Below are 20703 nucleotides of genomic sequence, written 5' to 3' on the forward strand. Positions count from 1 at the left end.
CGGTGGCAAAGAACTGTAAACCAGGCATGGACATTATTTTAAAATACCATTGTGGAAGCCCAGACCAAATGTATTTCACAAATTAATATATTCCTGGTTTGAAATGTAAAGCATCCTCTTATGTCTCCTTTGCCTATACACCTATGTATCTCACAACTAGCTGATTTCTTTTGTGTGGGTAAATGACCTTCTCCTAAGTGCCCGCTAATACTTCAGAAGGCCGTTGAATCTTTGGTAGACAACCACTGGTTCACTATTCCAAAGGCCTATCACCTTAAAGCACTCTAATTATCTTTGTCACTCTCATACCATCTTTTTCTTTCCAGATTGTCAGTGATTTGCACCTGATCTCCAGAGCTCAGGTATGTTCCCTAGCAATCTCTTTGGTGGTTCTCCCTGACTTAGCCTTCCATCTTCATAAGCAAATAACCCAGCTTGCATGGTTACGAATGAAAACAATCTACTTAAGCTTTTCTCTCATTGTAGCTGTAGCTCAGCAGACCCATAATTTTGAGAAAAGCAGTTATACAGAATTGCTTGGTACCAATATTACATTACATTATATTGGTGTCTTCTATCCCACCAATACCTTTCAGTTCTAGGCGGTTTACAACAAGAGTTGGCTTGGGCATTCATGGTTAATAGATGTAGTATGCGTCGGGATCTGTGGAGGGTTGATCAGGTTTAGTTAGGTCATTTGACAAATTTCTTGAATAGAAAAGTTTTAAGTTCTTTCTAGAGAATGACACGATGACAAAATTCATCACCGTTCCTGTCCCCGCGGATAACCGTGTGAAATAATCCCATGTCATTTTCTAGTGTCTATTTCAACCTCGGTCCTTCTACACCAGCATTCTTCAAAGCAAAGCTTGCGGGTCAGTGGTTGTGGCCATTCATACTCTGATTCTTATGTGAGCCAAGGATAATGAAGCCATTGTGACAGCACTGATGTGATTGGTTCTTAGGCACTGGTGGAATGAGGCATTATGACATCACAATATCTGCTCTGGATACCAGAGACTGTCATTCTGTAGTGTCTGTTTCAACCTCAGTCCTTCTACACCAGCATTCTTCAAAGCAAAGCTTGAGGGTCAGTGGTTGTGGCCATTCATACTCTGATTCTTACGTTAGCCAAGGATAATGAAGCCATTGTGACATCACTGATGTGATTGGCTCTTAGGCACTGGTGGAATGAGGCATTATGACATCACAATATCTGCTCTGGAATGTTGCTGCTCAATCTCAGCATTCTTCAATGCAAGGCTTGAGGGTCAGTGGTTGTGCCCAATTATACTCTGATTCTTTCCTCTCTCCTTAAAGAATGACATGAAGATGGTTTCCCGCGGTTATCCACAGGGACGGGAACGGTGATGAATTTTGTCACCGTGCCATTCTCTAGTTCTTTCCTGAATGTTTTATAATCAGCAGATTGGAGAGGTGGCGGTCTAGTTTCGCTGCTCTGGTGGCTAATAGTCCGTCGTATATTTTTTTGCTTCGTATACATTTGATTGAAGGGTGGGTAAAGTGTATTTGAGTTCTCCTTGGTGTTGATGTGTTTTCCCTGATTAGGCAGTTGCTCAGATAGCTTGGTCCGTTTCCATTTAGGGCTTTGAATAGGGTGCAGTAAAATTTGTATTGTATGCGTGCTTGTATGCATGCTATCTATTCTTAAGGGCTAATCGTGGATATGAAGGATTTGAAGAAACGTATTTTACATTTGATTGATAGCAGTATTCTTATCGAGCCGAAGTTGAATAACCTCTGGAATTTGTCCTCTGGTATCCAATAATTGATTACGTAGCATTGTCGATTGGTCTTCTAGTTGGATACCCAAAATAGCATGGCTGTTATTGGCATTCATGGGACTTGTGGCAGTTTTAATGTATAGTGCTGTATATGTCTGGTAGCACTTTAGAAATAATAAGTACTTCAACATACAAAAGCATACATATAACAGTTTAAACCAAACAGTGAACATAAGAACTGTCGCTGCTGGGTCAGACCAGTGGTCCATCGTGCTCAGCAGTCTGCTCCCGCGGAGAATTGTAGGTCAAAGACCAGTACCCTGACTGAATCTAGCCTTACCTGCATACTTTCTGGTTCAGCAGGAACTTGTCTAACTTTGTCTTGAATCCCTGGAGGGTGTTTTCCCCTATAACAGCCTCCGGAAGAGCGTTCCAGTTTTCTACCATTCTCTGGGTAAAGAAGAACTTCCTTACGTTTGTACGGAATCTATCCCCTTTTAACTTTAGAGAGTGCCCTCTCGTTCTCCCTACCTTGGAGAGGGTGAACAACCTGTCTTTATCTACTTTGTCTTGAATCCCTGGAGGGTGTCTTCCCCTATAACAGCCTCCGGAAGAGCGTTCCAGTTTTCTACCATTCTCTGGGTAAAGAAGAACTTCCTTACGTTTGTACGGAATCTATCCCCTTTTAACTTTAGAGAGTGCCCTCTCGTTCTCCCTACCTTGGAGAGGGTGAACAACCTGTCTTTATCTACTTTGTCTTGAATCCCTGGAGGGTGTCTTCCCCTATAACAGCCTCCAGAAGAGCGTTCCAGTTCTCCACCACTCTCTGGGTAAAGAAGAACTTCCTTACGTTTGTACGGAATCTATCCCCTTTTAACTTTAGAGAGTGTCCTCTCGTTCTCCCTACCTTGGAGAGGGTGAACAACCTGTCTTTATCTACTTTGTCTTGAATCCCTGGAGGGTGTCTTCCCCTATAACAGCCTCCAGAAGAGCGTTCCAGTTCTCCACCACTCTCTGGGTAAAGAAGAACTTCCTTACGTTTGTACGGAATCTATCCCCTTTTAACTTTAGAGGGTGCCCTCTCATTCTCCCTACCTTGGAGAGGGTGAACAACCTGTCTTTATCTACTAAGTCTATTCCCTTCAATATCTTGAACATTTCGATCATGTCCCCTCTCAGTCTCCTCTTTTCAAGGGAGAAGAGGCCCAGCTTTCTTAATCTCTCACTGTACGGCAACTCCTCCAGCCCCTTAACCATTTTAGTCGCTCTTCTCTGGACCCTTTTGAGTAGTACCGTGTCCTTCTTCAAGTACGGCAACCAGTGCTGGACGTAGTATTCCAGTTGGGGGAGTACCATGGCCCGGTACAGCGGTATGGTAACCTTCTCTGATCTGTTCTTGATCCCCTTCCTAATCATTCCTAGCATTCTGTTCGCCCTTTTCGCCACCGCCGCGCATTGCACGGACGGCTTCATTGACTTGTTGACCAGTACACCCAAGTTTCTTTCCTGGGGGGTCTCTCCAAGTACCGCACTGGACATCCTGTATTCGTGTATAAGATTTTTGTTACCGACATGCATCACCTTACACTTATCCATGTTAAACCTCATTTGCCATGTCGCGGCCCTATTCTCGAGCGTGTTTATGTCACATTGGCCTATTCCGGAAGAAACTGAAAACCTCACTCTTTGCCACCTAATTCGTCAAAGTTTGCCTTACGCACCTGTCCTTTTATTTGCTATGTTTAGGACCTCTTTTCCTGTCCCCCTTCCTTTCCTTCCTCCCCCCTTACCCTCACCTCCCTTTCCTTCTTCAAGTCGCCTAGAGCCTGTTTAGGTGTGTGCGACATACAAATATTAGATTTCTCTCTGTTGCATTCAATACTGCTGTTCCATGTGGCATATGTTTTGGGTCTTGTTCCTCATGCCTAGGGTGAATATGATAACACAACAGACTATGTCTAACATCTCCTGTACCTCCTCTTGGGTCAAATTGCAATGTTTGGAACAAATTGACGTTTCCTTATGGAATCAAAGGGATAAATCCGATGCCATGAAGGATTTATGAGAGTAGGATCCCACTAACCCAGGAGTATCAAAGGTTGACTTTAAGCAGTACAGGAAGTCCTCGAGTTACAGACAGCCAACATAAGTATGACTCATACTTAGGAACGCAGTTGCGGCTTCATTTGATTTCACAGAGTAGTATTTCCAGTGGCACAGACTCCTACACTTTTCCTGCAGAAGATTCAGGAATGATGCATGGCCATATTAAGAACAGTGTGTGGTTGTGCATGCCGTACCTTAGAGGGAACTAGGGACAGTTGGCCCTTTGGTCAGCCTGGAGTAGAGGAAAGCAGCAAGAATCGAAAAATCTACAAGTTCTGAGTTACATACAAATACCACTTAATAACAACTTTAAAAACGTAACTTGTTCTTAACTCGAAGACTGCCTGTATAGGACATCACTGCCTGTATTGTGACATCACTGTTGAGGTTGGCTCTTAGGCATTGGTGGAATGAGCATTATGACATCACAATCTCAGCTCTGGAATGTTGTTACTCCGTGGGATCTTGCCAGGCACTTGTGACCTTGGTTGGCCACTGTTGGAAACAGGATACTGGATTTGAGGGACCTTTGGTCTGTCCCAGTATGGCAACTTTTATGTTCTTATGTGAGTCAAATACAGGCAGTCCCCGAGTTACAGACACCTGACTTAAGAACAACTCATACTTAAGAACGGTTGCGACTTCATTTGATTTCCAGTGGCATAGGCTCCTATACTTCTCCTGCAGCAGATTCAAGAATGATGCATGGCCACAGGGCAGGATTACAGGGTAGGCACATGCCTAGGGCCTGAAAATGTCAGTGCAGTGCTTTAAGGCAGTCCGGGCATTTCTCCCCCTAACTGGCCCATCTCCCTCACCTTCGCGGTCACCATCGCTGGATTCGCCGGCAGCAGCAACAGTAGCGCACCTCCCTCCCTCCCGCCACGCAGTCAAACCCTCCCATCTTTCCATCTCTCCCTCCCATCGGAACCCCGCCAACCCTCCCACCGCGAGACGACCAACAAACCTCTTTGCTGTTTGTTTCGAATTTTATAAGAAAAAAAGAAATCCAAGTGGAAATAAAGAAGTAAATAAGAAACAGGTAAATAAATGGGGGTGGGGCAGGGGGGGCGAGGTATTGGCGCAGCATGGGCAGGGCAGGGCTAGGAGGCCAAGCGTACTTGTGTGCCTAGGGGCCCTCAAAGAATTAATCCTGCCCTGCATGGCCACATTAAGAACAGTGTGTGGCTGTGCATGCTGTACCTTAGAGGGAACACTGTGGGACAGCAGACCCTTTTGTCAGCTGGGAGCAGAGGGAAGCAGCAAGAATCTGAAAATCTACAAGTTCTCACATACTTGCGTCAATGAAAAAAGCATTTCAAGAACTGTAGAGGTTATTGGATACTCCATGGCTTTCTATATTACATACTCCTATTTGGAGAAATGACTGCATAAGGATACAGAATTCCCCAATTGACTGGAAAACATGGCAACGTCCTGGTGTTTGGCAAGTTAGTCATTTACGGGATGAGTCTAAATGGATCTCCTTTGATATTTTAAGAGAAAAACATACCTTAATGCCCAGTTGTCATTATCAGTGGCTACAACTCAAACATTCTCTACAAGTACTGTTGCAAAACAAACTTCTTGTAGATAAGACTCCAAAGATTATTAACCTACTAGCCGCAGTAGCATTCCCTCCCCCAACAAAAACGCAGCTCAAACGGCTCCCTTAGTTCCTTGCCGGAATTATTTTTAAGTTTAAAGATGCCGCGGCGGCTCTTCTCACGATCCCCGCCTGCGTCGGAAGCCTTCTCCGACGCAGGTGTGGCTCATGAGAGGAGCAGCCGCTGCTTGAACTTAAAAAGAATTTCGGCCAGGGAGTGTAAGGGAGCTGGCCAGACCGCAGAACATTACCTTGGGGTTAGCAAGTGTTGGGCCGTTATCATATTTCCTCCCAAGCTAATAGAACCCTAAGCGCGCATGCACACTCCTACCTGCCACGGACCTAGAGATAACAGATCACGCAGGTAGGAGTGCGCATGCGCTCATAGGGTTTTATTATATTAGATGCTCTTAAGAACATAAGAACATAAGAATTTGCCTCCGCTGGGTCAGACCAGAGGTCCATCCCACCCAGCGGTCCGCTCCCGCGGTGGCCCCTCAGGCCTATCACCTGTGCAGTGGTCCCTGACTATTCCTATAACCTAGCTCAACTCCTACCTGTACCCCTCAGCTCATCTCCTACCTGTACCCCTCAATCTTCTATATTGTTCAATGGTGCAAGATCCTTCAATGTAGGAAAGAGACCCTGCGAGATTGAAAATAAATGGAACAAGGAGTTACAGCTTGATCCAGACATTTGGTGCACCTCTAAGTTATGTTGATCGCCATCGTATCTTTCTTTCTGCTCCATATTGCCTATTGGACACCTTCTCGTCTATCAAAACTTAATCCCAAGACGAAAGATAATTGCTAGTCCTGTGGAAATGCTGGGGGCACATTATGTCATATGTTATATGAATGTCCACTTCGTAGCTACTGAAATAGAACATGGGCAGTCATCTGTTCCATATTCAAGATAAATCACCCTCTCTCCTTCACTGTACTTATCACTGGTTGCCCAGTTGATCATCCATCTATAACTGAGGATGGCAATAATCTGCTCCACATTCTTATACTTGCTATCAAAATAATTCTTTCACACTGGAAGAACTTGGCTGATGCATAAGAACATAAGATTTGCCGCTGCTGGGTCAGACCAGTGGTCCATCGTGCCCAGCAGACCGCTCACGCGGCGGCCCTTAGTATATGACGTGGTGGATCCTCTTCCATTGCTATCCCACTATCAGTCAGTGTACCTCAGGGCTCTATCTCGGGACCTCTTTCTTCTATTTATGTTCATGATGGTTTCCAGTATCACCTCTACGCAGAATATGGAGTTTGGTGGAATGCAACATGTTTGGTAGGTAAATATGAACGCATTGCTGCTGAGAGAATGAACACGTTGCAGAAATTCGTGAAACTATGGGCTCCACTAATAGAATACACTATCTCTCCTTATCAACTCCCGTCTGCTTGGCTACTTTTCAAGACTTGTATCTTGATCAAGTGCTCTGCTTTTAGTATCATCACACTATATATTGCTGACATCCAGGTTGATCTACACTAGCTCATGTTCTAAGCATGATTCTTTCATGTTTTTGAGGTGTCCAGGTTGTTTGTTTTTAGATTTTATTTTAGCTTAATTTTTTCACTTGATTCTTGCTAACTTACTACAAATATTGTATTAATATGCTGCTGCTGAGTTAACTGTTTGATACTTCGCATCCTGCGTTTCTGATTTTTGTTATCAAAACTCAATAAAAACTTCTTGAACTTAAAAAAAAAAAAAATCAACATGTTCTGGGTTACAGACAAATCCGACCTAATAGCTTTATCTAAAATTCCAGTTCTTTATTTTTATTATTCTTTGTTTTTGTCAACTTTCATTGGGTTTGGGGGGGGGTTTAGTATGATTCTTTCAATACAAAAGTTAAAAACTAAATTTTGGGGGAGGATAGAGGGGAGAGGTCAATAGGGAAAGGGGGTAGGAATTAGGGGGAGGGTATTGAGAGATGTAATGGGTATTTTGGAAATATATTTTGAAGAAATGAAAGATATTTGATGGAAATTAACATGATGAATTTTAATTTAATGACTATTTTATTGTATTATAATATTGTATATTTACTGATTTCTTCAATAAAAATGTTGTAAATTAAAAATGTAACTCATTCTTAACCTGCCTGTACTCAGAAAAGAATAGCCTGAGAAACTTGAGTTGAGTGTGTGAAAAAGATATTCTATACAGATGTCGGGGACAAGAACAGGGAACAAATAATGTGAGGGGAACAAAGCTGAAGTCATATTATAATTTTGCAAAGCCTTGAACTAATTAAATAATAATTCAGGAGGATCTGCTTGTTTTCCTCACAGAACTATAGCTGAACTGCGGATTTAAGTGGAACGTGTCAAAACCACTTCAATAAAAGGGACAGAAGTGACGCAGCGGTTGAAGAGCTTGGGTGAGCATCTCTGGAAGGACACCCTGAGCTTCTCCCCGGGGCGGGGGATGACTTGTGCTTCCACTGTATCAAATCCATTTTAGATTCTGGATCTCTGTGATTGCAACACCAAGAACAAAGTAAATTTGAGAGTTATTCATTTAAAGAAGTTTAAATAAATAACTCTCAAATTTAATTTTTTCTTGGTTTTACAATTTTTGCTTATGTTCAAGTACCGTATTTGCCGGCGTATAGGACGACTGGGCGTATAAGACGACCCCCCAACTTTTAGTTAAAAAATAGAGTTTTGTGTTATACTCGCCGTATAAGACGACCCCTTCTTCCTTCTCCACCCCTTTGTATTCCCCCATGTGCTTTCAGCGTTCTTCTCCCTCCTCTGTCTTCAAGTGCTTTCAGAGTCCTTCCCCCCCCCCTTCTCTACCGCCCCGGGTGCAGCACAGCCAGCCAGGTCCCCTTACTTTTGTGGCACTTCCCCGACCGACCGACAACAGCCCGGGTCCGACAAACTTCCCTGCCCTTAACCGCGAATCTAAATTACCTTCTTACAGCTGCTGTAAGAAGGTAATTTAGATTCGCGGCTACAGGGCAGGGAGGATTGTCGGACCCGGGCTGTTATCGGTCGGTCGGGGAAGTGCCACAAAAGTAAGGGGACCTGGCCGGCTGTGCTGCAACCGGGGCGGGGCGGCCGCCCCTCTCTCTTGGTACTCTCTCTCTCCTTACCTGCCATGCCTGCAGCAGAGCCGAACGGAAGTCTTCCCGACGTCAGCGCTGACGTCGGAGGGAGGGAGGGCTTTGTTTAAGCTTTGTTTAAGCCCTCCCTCCCCTCCGACGTCAGCGCTGACGTCGGGAAGACTTCCGTTCGGCTCTGTGCTGCAAGCAGAGAAGGTAGGGAGAAGAAGAGCCGCGCGACTGAGTACATCCAGCCCCGCAAGTAAGAGCATGTAAACTGTACCCGGCGTATAAGACGACCCCCGACTTTGGAGAGGATTTTAAGGTACTAAAAAGTCATCTTATACGCCGGCAAATACGGTAATTTTTATTGAGCTCAATACAGCAAAGGTACCGAAAATCCTTACAGATCAATGAGAGCTCAAAATTAAATGAAACAGAAGATAGCTACAAGAACAAATCTTCCCCCCCCCCCAAGGATGGTCTCCATGCAGCACAGAAATCAACAGCAAAGGGATTAAATACAGAACATCAGAAAAACTCAAGGAGCCTAAGAATTCAAAAGACGATTCTGTGCCAAAGGTGTCATAGTATTTATTTATTTATTTAAAAAATGTATATACCGTTTAAAACTAAACGGTTTACAAACACACTGCCTCTTTTACAAAGCCGCACTAGCGGCTGCCACGCGGCAATGGCCCCGAAGCCCTTTAAATCTCTATGGGCTTCGGGGCCATTAGCGCAGCTTTGTAAAAGAGGCTGACAGTATGTAAAATGAACACATAGGAAAAACAAACGGATGGTTAAAAAGCATAAGATAAAATAAACAATTTTATAATTGCAATTATATGCCACAAAAAAAAACATTTGCTCCGTTTAGTGTGCCCGAGCTAAAAAGGTTTGAGAGACACTGCTATAGGGAGCCAATGCCAGACCTGCACCATTTGATACTGAAATGAATTACAGTGCAATAAGTCTTCTTATATTTTACACCTTTTAAAGGGGATCGATTCTGTACAAACGTAAGGAAGTTCTTCTTCACCCAGAGAGTGGTAGAAAACTTGAACGCTTTTCCGGAGGCTGTTATAGGGGAAAACACCCTCCAGGGATTCAAGACAAAGTTAGTCAAGTTCCTGATGAACCAGAACGTACGCAGGTAAGGCTAGTCTCGGTTAGGGCACCGGTCTTTGACCTAAGGGTTGCCGCGTGAGCGGACTGCTGGGCACGATGGACCACTGGTCTGACCCAGCAGTGGCCATTCTTATGTTCTTATGTTACAATAATCCAGGATGCTTAAAACCAGGGAATGGGCTAAGAGAACGAAAGGTGCTTAAAGGCTTAAATGTGCAAAGTATTGAAAGGGTTAAGTTAAGCAGCTGTGTTGGATGCCAGGAATTTCTTCCAATACTGATTTAGTAAGTTTGACCTGTATAGAGAGCTTGTGGGTGTCTCCAGCCTGACTGGAGAACCAATCCTTTTATGTACCCTGTGACACTTCCTCACTTGCTGAATAGTCCCTTAAAGATACTCTAGGGAGATCCAGCGGTGTGTGTCTAACAGGAGAAGCCAAAACCACTGCAGGGAGGTTGAAAGCCCCAGCTGACATGAAACCGTTTCTGGCCTGCCTGCTGGCTGCAGCCCTCTGTGTGCAAACAGGTAAGTAAAGCCATGTTATCCTTCATTCTTCTAATGCCAAAATATAACCACATCGAGACATCTCAGAGCAACGTGATCAAGCATCGGTTGGCAATACACCCCCTTGAGGGTGCATCAAAATAGCTCCAAAAATGATCGTTTGTTATTGTGATTTTCATCATACCGTGGAAAGAACTGAGAGTCCCAGAAGCTACAGTCTGCTGATTCGGTGTAGGATGGGCTGGGGTGAGCATCAATGGGAACTCCACTAATATGGAACATGAGACTTTACGGTAGATAATAATAATAATAATAATAATAATAACTTTATTCTTATATACCGCCAACAATCTTGCGACTTCTAGGCGGTTTACAATGAAGATAAATTGCACAGACATCAAATTACAGAGTGTAGCAGTGAATATCTGATAGTAGCAACAATAAAAATAGTAACAACAGTTTATATATTGCGGGACCGTGAAGTTCCATGCGGTTTGCAATGAATTAGAAAAATTCCATAAATTGTGAGGAGCATTCATAGTTAGAGATTAGAGGTTAACAGTTTACAGGATCTAATTTGGGGAGGGATTGCGATGGGGGCTATTGTCCTGATTTGTCACCTAGGTATTTCGAGAACAGGTGTGTTTTTAGGTGTTTCCTAAATTCACCATAATTGTTTGAGTGTGTAATTAGTTTTTCCAAGTCTTTGCCCCATAAGGCTGCTTGGTATGATAGAAGTTGTTGATGGTGTCTCTTATATTTGCATCCTCTGGCTGGTGGGGAAACGAATTTCTGGTGTGCTCTTCTCTCATGTCTGTTGGTTGGGAATGAGAAGAGATCTGTTATATATTTAGGGGCTAGACCGGATAATACCTTGAAGCAGAGACATCCCAGTTTGAACTTCGTACGTGCCTCCATTGGCAGCCAATGCAGGAGTCGGTAGGAAGGGGTTATATGATTGGACTTTTTCAGTCTGAAGATCAACCTGACTGCTGCGTTTTGGATCAGTTGAAGTCTCTGCATTTGCTTCCGGGTGATTGCCAGATGGGTAATGTTGCAATAATCAAGGTGGCTTAGTATTAGGGTAGTAGTAGGCTGCAAACAACGGGATGGTTGGAGAGGCTGGAGTGAGCTTGGACGGCAACTTCAGCATTTGGGAACCTAGGACAACACCAGGTGGACTTTACAGTCTACGACCCAGAAATAGCAAAGAAGAGACAAGTTAATCTAATCATGTATTTTTTTAATGGGTATAATTTATGGGCAGACTGGATGGACCATTCAGGTCTTTATCTGCCGTCATTTGCTATGTTACTACAGCCTTAGCACCCTGAGGTTGTGGGTTCAAACCCACACTGCTCCTTGTGACCTTGGGCAAGTCACTTAATCCCCCCATTGTCCCAGGTAAATTAGATAGACTGTGAGCCCACCAGAACGTATAGGAGAAAATGTTTGAGAACCTGAATAAATTCATGCAAACCATTCTGAACTCCCCTGGGAGAACATAGAAAACTGAATGAATAAATAAATAAAGAAGGAGGTTATAGGTTTTTAAATTGTTCTGGAAGACGCAGACCAAGACCCTAATACATCAAGAGAGCTTTTTGTTCCCATTCTTATTAACCAGATTGTGGCAGGAAGTCTACCTTGCCCTGAGGGACTTAAGAGTGAACAAAAGGGTTTGGTTTTGGGGTTTTTTTAATCACACTATTTAAGGATGGGGGGGGGGGGGGAAGAGGTGAATAGGGAAGGGAGGTAGGACTTAGGGGGAGGGTATTGAGAGATATAATGGTTATTTTGGAAATATATTTTGAAGAAATGAAAGATATTTGATGGAAATTAATATGATGAATTTTATAACATAACATTGAAGAAATCAGTAAATATACAATAATATAATACAATAAAATAGTCATTAAATTAAAATTCATCATATTAATTTCCAAATATCTTTCATTTCTTTAAAATATATTTCCAAAATAACCATTCCATCTCTCAATACCCTCCCCCTAATTCCTACCCCCTTCCCTTTTCCTATTGACCTCTCCCCCCTATCCTCCCCCCAAATTTAGTTTATAACTTTTTATTGAAAGAATCATACTAAATCCCCCCAAACCCAATGAAAATTGACAAAAATAAAGAATAATATAAGTAAAGAACTGGAATTTTAGATAAATAATCATAGCTTCAATGTAAATCATTAAGAATTAAACTTCTTGCCTTAGTTGAAAGGTTCTGAATATACGGATCCCAAATTTCCATAAACATACGAATTTTCCTAGCCGAACACCTAACTTCCCAAGTCTCAAATAACAATAGATGATGAAACTGGTTCCTCCAATGCCAAAAACTAGGAGCTTCTTTTGATAACCAAAATTGCATAATACATTTATGTCCTATTATACACGCCTTATGAAATAAGAGACACTTCTTTTTACCAAAAAACCCACAAGCCGCAGCTTTTCAAAAAATTACTCCCCTTGATGAATCTACAACCAAACTACCCATAATGAGCCTAAAAATAACAGGATGGCAGACCAGAATGACCTAATTAAAGGGCATGACTAAAACGCATGAGTTAAAGTACCAGGATCCCTATTACACTTAATACAAATTGGGGTATTAATTAAACCGGCATGAAAAGCTTGAATTTGTGAAAAATAAGCTCTATGTAAGACTTTTAATGAACATTCCCTCTAAATAGAGCCCGTAATAACTTTTGGGATTCTATTAATAGCTTGTGCAAAAACCATAAGTGAAATTTGACTTCCCAATTCCTCACTCCAATTCTGTAAAAATTTTTCATATGTACGATCAGGTAATAAATCCCACCACCATTTATGTAATCAGGAAACAGAAATGATGAATGAATTTTAATTGAATTACTATTTTAATTACTATTGTATATTTACAGATTTACTGGTTTCTTCAATAAAAATGAAAGGCAGAAATGAGCAAAAAAACAGCCTGGGTGGTCATCCCATCCTGTCGACCGCTTTGGGCACTTGGCAGCGGTGGTGGCAGGAAGTAGCCCTAATGGCTAGTGCAGTGAGCTGAGATTCTGGGGATCTGGATTCAATTAAAGAAACTCTGTGGAGTGACGATGTTCCTAAATGGACTTTATTTGAAAGTATCAAAGTTCCAAAGGTACATTAAAATCATCCACATAAAATAATTCCATCCACATAAAAGTAAATCATCCACATAAGAGCCTTAAAGGACCTAGTCCGCTAGGGATACAGGATCCAACATGGTCCGCGTTTCGACAAAAAGTCTTCTTCAGGGGTCCCTGGGGGTCCTATAAAGGTGAATATGTGGGAAACAATTGTGTGGTGAGCCGGAAGTGAGACACTGCTTGTGTTTGCAACATTCTAGAGCTCAGACTGTGATGTCATAATGCCTCATTCCACCAATGCCTAAGCTCCGTCCTCATCTGCGCAAGCCTCAAACACTTTAAAATCCTAAGTAGCAAAAATCAAAAGGAACTGACCCCAAAATATCCACAAAGAAGAAAATCCAGAGAAAACCAGAAAAACTCTATGGAGTGACGATGTTCCTAAATGGACTTTATTTGAAAGTATCAAAGTTCCAAAGGTACATTAAAATCATCCACATAAAATAATTCCATCCACATAAAAGTAAATCATCCACATAAGAGCCTTAAAGGACCTAGTCCGCTAGGGATACAGGACCCAACACGGTCCGCGTTTCGACAAAAAGTCTTCTTCAGGGGTCCCTGGGGGTCCTATAAAGGTGAGTATGTGGGAAACAATTGTGTGGTGAACCGGAAGTGAGACACTGCTTGTATTTGATTTTAGTGTACCTTTGGAACTTTGATACTTTCAAATAAAGTCCATTTAGGAACATCGTCACTCCACAGAGTTTCTTTGGTTTTCTCTGGATTTTCTTCTTTGTGGATATTTTGGGGTCAATTCCTTTTGTTTTTTGATCTGGATTCAATTCCCAGGGCAGCCCCTTGTGACCCTGATGGGAAAGTCACTGAACCCTCCATTCTCCCAGTTTAAAAGAAAAACCACCACTAGGGACACAAAAAGCACCTGCATAAGACGTGAACAGCGTTGCTTATGTCTATTAACCCTAGAGAAATGGTTACTAGTGGGAATAGGCAGTGGCGTAGCGATGGTGAACGGCGCCAAGGGCGGTGGCGCCCCTTTACCGCCCCCGCCATACGCACACACAAAGCTTCCCTGTACCTTTTTAACTTTGGCACAAGCGGCCACGAACTTGCTGTCTGCGTCAGCTTTGGCGCTCTCTCTGACATCATTTCCCAGGCGCGAGTCCCGTAAGTGGTTTCTCACTGTTCATTGATTGTCATTGACCAGTTCATTGTTCTGTGAGTATTATTGCTCAGTTAACACAGCACTTTATCTAAAACCTTGTTTCCACAACTTTACCTGCTTTGCCTGATTACCCTGCCCGGCTCGGCCTCCACAGCCAGGCGAGGGATGCACAAAGCGCTAAGGCACAGGTCCAGTCGGTACATTCCTCGGCTAGGGAGTCACCCATATGTGGCTGACTCATCCTGCTTGTCCTAGGAGAAAGTGTAGTTACTTACCTGTAACGTAGGTTCTCCGTGGACAGCAGGATAGTCAGCCACACAACCCACCCGTCTCCCCATACGGCCGACCCGGCCACAGCTAGGAACATCCTGGGGATTAGGGGGAAGCAGGGGGAAATGGGTAGGGCTCGGGCATGCCCAGTGGGGCCCGGGCACTGCACGTGCTCAGAGAAAAAAAAAAAAAAAATCTCTCTGAGCTATTGGAGAGCTTATCCGCAAATTGGGAGGTGTTGGGACAACACCCATATGTGGCTGACTATCCTGCTGTCCAAGGAGAACCTACGTTACAGGAAAGTAACTACACTTTTTTCCACTTTGGGGATGACTCACTTAGGTTTTCCCCTGGGTACAGACTTTAAGTTATCTTGGCAAGTCTGAGATGTTTACGTTTGATTATTCACCTTTTCCAGATCTGAGACAAAGGTGAAGGTCAGTCGTGAATACCAAGGTTGTCATTGGCTTTACATTGGCATGGCAGTGAAGTCTTATGTCCTGGAGGTTAACGCAGGGGACTGTGAACCATAGAAGCCTGGGTTCATAATCCCTCTACTGTGGCTTGTGACCTTAGGCAAGTCACTTAACCCCTAATTCTATAGTCTCAGTTCAATTTTAGAGCAGGAAGCAGTGCTTCTGACCTGAATTAGGTGTTACTTAAGGTTCTGTGAGGAAGGTGGGATAGCTGTCAAGGTCACCAGGGCAATATGATCACTGCATTATCTTCAAAGAGTCTGTTTGAAAAAGTCCCCTATGAATCAAACCTATAGAGAGAGGAAAAGTCCCAGGCAACCTTCTTTCTGAGAGAAGAGAACATTTCTCTGGGTAGGTGCACATTATTTTGTTCTGTTCTGTGGTAATTTTGGCATAAAAGATAAATTGTACCGTGTTTCCCCGAAAATAAGACGGTGTCTTATATTAATTTTGGGCCCAAAAAGCGCACTAGGTCTTATTTTCAGGGTAGGTCTTATTTTTTTCATGTACAATGATCATCTCTTCTTTCCTCTTCTTTACCCCAATTCTTCCTCTTTCCTTTCTCTCCCCCACATGGGCAGCATCTTTCCTCCCCTCTCACTCATCCCCTTGTGCCTTCCCTCTGCAGCATCTTTCTATCCCTCCCTCCCATGCCCCTGTGCAGCAGAACCCTTGCACTGTGCACAGCATCTTTCTATTCCTCCCTCCCTCCCTTGTACAGCTTCTATCCTTCCCTTCTGTACAGTATCTTTCTATCCCTCCCTCCCTCCCTTGTACAGCTTCTTTCCCTCCCTTCCATACAGCATATTTCTATCTCTCCCTCCCATCCCTCGTGCAGCAGAACCCTTGCACAGCTTCTATCCCTTCCTTCCATGTAGCAGAACCTCTAAGCAACCCCCACCACAGTCAAACCCCCGCTGACCCTCCCATCCTTCCATCTCTCGTGACCTACATACTTCTCTCCAAACAGCAGTGTCGGCAGCACTCTAAACAGGCTGCTTTGCAACCTTCTCCCACTGGGGCTTTCCCTGCGCCACATTACTGATGACATCATCAGTGATGCGACAGAGGGAATGCCCCGGCGGGAGAAAGCTAGGAAACAGCCTGTTTAGAGTGCTGCTGATGCTGCTCTTTGTAGGTCTCGCGGTCGGAGGGTCGACAGGGTTCGGAAGGGAGGGAGAGATGAAAAGATGGGAGGGTCAGCGGGGGTTTGGCTGCATGGCGGGGGCAGGGAGTGGGAGGAAGAGCTGCTGCCAGAGAATCCAGGGACATTCGGGTTAGGCTTCCGGGGACTAGGGCTTATTTTTGGGGAAACACAGTAGGTTCCTTTATCAAATCAGTTTAAATTTTAAAAGGGCAAACTTTACTTATTAGCTAGTTTCCATAATATAAAAGCTTTTCCTTCATAGTTTTAAACTTGAACCAGTGGTGTAGTAATGGGGTGCAGACTGCCTCAGGCGCCATCTCAGTGGGGGCGCAAGCTCCCCTCCACACCCACACCCTCCCTTCCCTCGTGCCTCTTTAAATCTTTGTCAGCGCGAGAAACTTCTCTGGCCTGCTACTCGTGCCAGCATTGGCTTTGCCTCTGATGTCATTTCCTGGCCCACTGACCAAGAAGTGATTTCAAAGGGGGAGTCAGGCTGGAGAAGTATCTCCTGCTGGTGAAGATTTAAAGAGGTACAGGGGGGGGGGAGGGAAAAGAGGGCGTGAATTTGGCATGGGGGGCAGGGAAGGAGCGGGAAGTGGCTCTTCTTACCTTCATTACACCATTGACTTAAACTTTCTGATAGAAATAGATTATAACAGCCTACTGCATTAACAGCCTCTGGCAAGCATAGCAGGGACTTGCTCAGCCTTCTTTCCTGCCTATCCCCTACTTGTGCCCGCCTAGAGTTACCAGACATCCGGATTTCTCTTTTGAGGACATGTTCGGTGATCCAGATGGCTTTTCAATACCTAGCAACCCTATGCCCACTCTTAGTCTTAATTTATAGTCAACTAGCAGATTGCCTGGCCTTGCCTGGGTATTTATGAAACTCGGGTATTTATTTATTTCGTGGACATCTTCATTTTTAGCATCAAGAATGGCCGTCTCTCGCAACCAGTTAAAATTGTGATGGGGATGAACTTTGACTTAAATGGCATTGAGATTGTCATTATTCATCTCAGCGACCCTGAAAACTATGGATTAAATACTAATATCTGTTGTTATCGATAATTTTTACGTCAGCCCCTTCCCACCCCCACATTATTTTTCCACAGATAGTGAGTCATATGTATTAGAGAATGACACGGGGACAAAATTCATCACCGTTCCCGTCCCCGCGGATAACCACGGGAAATAATCCCATGTCATTTTCTAGTGTCTATTTCAACCTCGGTCCTTCTACACCAGCATTATTCAAAGCAAAGCTTGCGGGTCAGTGGTTGTGGCCATTCATACTCTGATTCTTATGTGAGGCAAGGATAATGAAGCCATTGTGACATCACTGATGTGATTGGCTCTTAGGCACTGGTGGAATGAGGCATTATGACATCACAATATCTGCTCTGGATACCAGAGACTGTCATTCTGTAGTGTCTGTCTCAACCTCAGTCCTTCTACACCAGCATTCTTCAAAGCAAAGCTTGTGGGTCAGTGGTTGTGGCCATTCATACTCTGATTCTTATGTGAGCCAAGGATAATGAAGCCATTGTGACATCACTGATGTGATTGGCTCTTAGGCACTGGTGGAATGAGGCATTATGACATCACAATATCTGCTCTGGATACTAGAGACTGTCATTCTGTAGTGTCTGTCTCAACCTCAGTCCTTCTACACCAGCATTCTTCAAAAGCAAAGCTTGCGGGTCAGTGGTTGTGCCCAATTATACTCTGATTCTTTCCTCTCTCCTTAAAGAATGACATGAAGATGGTTTCCCGCGGTTATCCGCGGGGACGGGGACGGTGATGAATTTTGTCACCGTGTCATTCTCTAATATGTATGCCAAGTTTGGTTGCAATCTTTCCATGCGTTTATGGATTAGACACTAATATCTGTCGTTTTCAATGTCACCCCCTTCCCCCCTCCCACCCCCAGTATTTTTCCCCAGTTAGTAAGTCATATGTGTACCAAGTTAGGCTGAATTTCTCCATGCGTTTATAGATTAGACACTAATATCTGTCATTTTCAATGTCACCCCCTTACCCCCAAACACGTCACCCCCTTCCCCCCTCCCACCCCCAGTATTTTTCTCCAGATAGTAAGTCATATGTATGGTTGAAATCTGTCCATGCGTTTCAGAGTTACATACATAGAAACATCCGATTTATATATATATATATATGTCTAATTAAGATAACGAGAAGAGAGTTTATTACAGACTCGTATTACATTTCATTTCTCACTAAGAATCAAACAATAAATAACATGCACAATATCATCCTAAGGCTATTCAATTTTCTATACCGTTCTCCCAGGAGAGCTCAGAACGTGAGTTCATTCAGGTACTCAAGCATTTTTCCTTGTCTGCCCCCGTGGGCTCACAATCTATCAAATGTACCTGGGGGCAAGGGGGAATTAAGTGACTTGTCCATGATCACAAAAAGCAACATGGGATTTGAACCCACAACCTCAGGGTGCTGAGGCTGTATAGCTTTAACCTCTGCTCCACACTCTCTTCATACGAGCGCAATATTCCTTGTACTTAAAAGGTTTAATTAAACAGCTCTGTAATACTAAGATGCAGACAGCAGTCCAGCAGCGAAAGGGGTGCTATCCAATCTTTTGCATAGAGCAGTGGTTCCCAACCCTGTCCTGGAGGAACACCAGGCCAGTTGGGTTTTCAGGCTAGCCCTAATGAATATGCATGAAGCAAATTTGCATGCCTATCACTTCCATCATATGCAAATCTCTCTCATGCATATTCATTAGGGCTAGCCTGAAAACCCGATTGGCCTGGTGTTCCTCCAGGACAGGGTTGGGAATCACTGGCATAGAGTATCACATATATATGAAGGGCGTTCAATAATCTACTTCATTAGGAAGCAAAAAAAAAGTTTCAAAAAGTTTTTCTTTTATTTTTCAATATAGTCCCCCGATAGCTCCATACACTTCATCCACTTTTCCTGCAATGAATTTATCCCCTTTGAAAATATTTCTTCTGTTTGACGTTCAAACCACGATGTCACAGCTTCTTTGACAATCCGAGGGAGCTGGTCAGGACTGTAGGGTGAATGGTTCAGCTGCTGAAACCCACATTCTCGGATGGCAGCCTGTGATGGTCGTCACAAGTGCACCGGTGCATTGTCATGAAGAAGCAGCATGCCTGTGGCGAGTTTTCTTCAACTTTTTGCCTTGATTGACTTCCTCAAAGTGATCACTGGGTTGGTGTAACTCTTCCCGATTATGGTTGTTTTGTGTGACATGAATTCCAGAAGCAAAAGTCCTTCATCATCCCAGAAGACAGTTGCCATGAATTTGCCTGCAGATTTTTCTGTCTTGAACTTTTTTGGGGGTGAGAGGTGACTTGTGCTTCCACTGCATTGACTCCATTTTGGACTCAGGGTCTCTGTGATAGACACTAGTCTCATCTCCAGTCACCAAATGATTAAAACAATTCACTTGGTCTTCACGGAGCATCTCCAAGTTCTCCTGACAGCACTGCAGCTTCGTGGCCTTCTGATGTAGCATCAGTATTCTTGGAACTCATCTTGCACTAACCTTGGACATGCCTAAGTTTTCTTGAATTATTTTCCAAACTCTACCTGCCCATTTCATCAGCTATTCAGGAAATCTGAATTTATCTGTTTGACAAAATTAAATTCTTGACTTTCTTGCACATTTCTGTGGAAGCTGCTTCCACGGTTCATAGACAGTAACGCGGAAGACAAAGGTGCGCGCCGACAACTGAGCGCAAGACGGAGGCGTGCGCCGAAGAAAAAGACTGTTTTTAGGGGCTGCGATGGGGGGTTTTGTTGGGGAACCCCCCCCACTTTACTTAATACAGATCGCGGCGGTGTTGTGGGGGGTTTGGGGGGTTGTAACCCCCCACATTTTAGTGAAAACGTAACTTTTTCCCTAAAAACAGGGAAAAAGTTAAGTTTTCAGTAAAATGTGGGGGGTTACAACCCCCCAAATCCCCCCCAATGCCCCCACAACGCGGTGCGATCTGTATAAAGTGGGGTGGTTCCCCCCCACACCCCCCGTCGTAGCCCCTAAAAACAGTCTTTTTCTTCGGCGCGCGCCTCCGTGCTGCGCTCAGTTGATTGCTCGCGCCTTTGTCCCGGCGCGCTTTTGACCCGACACCGCTTCCACAGGTCATCCAGTGCGAGGGTCATCTTCAATGGACTCTCTACCCCACTTAAACTTCTTGCTCCAAAATTTTACTTTGTAGGATGACGAGTCAGACTCACCATAAACTGCAGTCATGCGTTCATGGATCTCCTTTGGATTTTTCCCTTCTTTTGTGAGAAATTTTATTGCTGAACGGTGCTCCAAATCTAGCAGTTTCT

General features: G+C 43.9%; 1 protein-coding gene and 1 long non-coding RNA gene across 2 annotated transcripts in view; both read left to right on the top strand.

Moving 5' to 3' along the window:
• Window positions 1–244: 244 nt before the first annotated feature.
• Window positions 245–9587, top strand: LOC117355961. Its single transcript, XR_004538492.1, has 3 exons — window positions 245–362; window positions 7770–7858; window positions 9530–9587. It is a non-coding gene; the product is annotated as an uncharacterized LOC117355961 (long non-coding RNA).
• Window positions 9588–10050: 463 nt separating this feature from the next.
• The window catches only part of LOC117355960 (lymphocyte antigen 6E-like), a 34596-nt gene continuing 23943 nt past the window's right edge, over window positions 10051–20703 (top strand). Inside the window, exon 1 of the mRNA XM_033935142.1 lies at window positions 10051–10183. Within this exon, the coding sequence (XP_033791033.1) occupies window positions 10132–10183 (52 nt within the window). The 5' untranslated portion in view covers window positions 10051–10131. The remainder of the gene's footprint in view (window positions 10184–20703) is intronic.

The sequence above is a fragment of the Geotrypetes seraphini genome, chromosome 2 (assembly GCF_902459505.1).
Source record: "Geotrypetes seraphini chromosome 2, aGeoSer1.1, whole genome shotgun sequence".
Classification (NCBI taxonomy): Eukaryota; Metazoa; Chordata; class Amphibia; order Gymnophiona; family Dermophiidae; genus Geotrypetes; species Geotrypetes seraphini.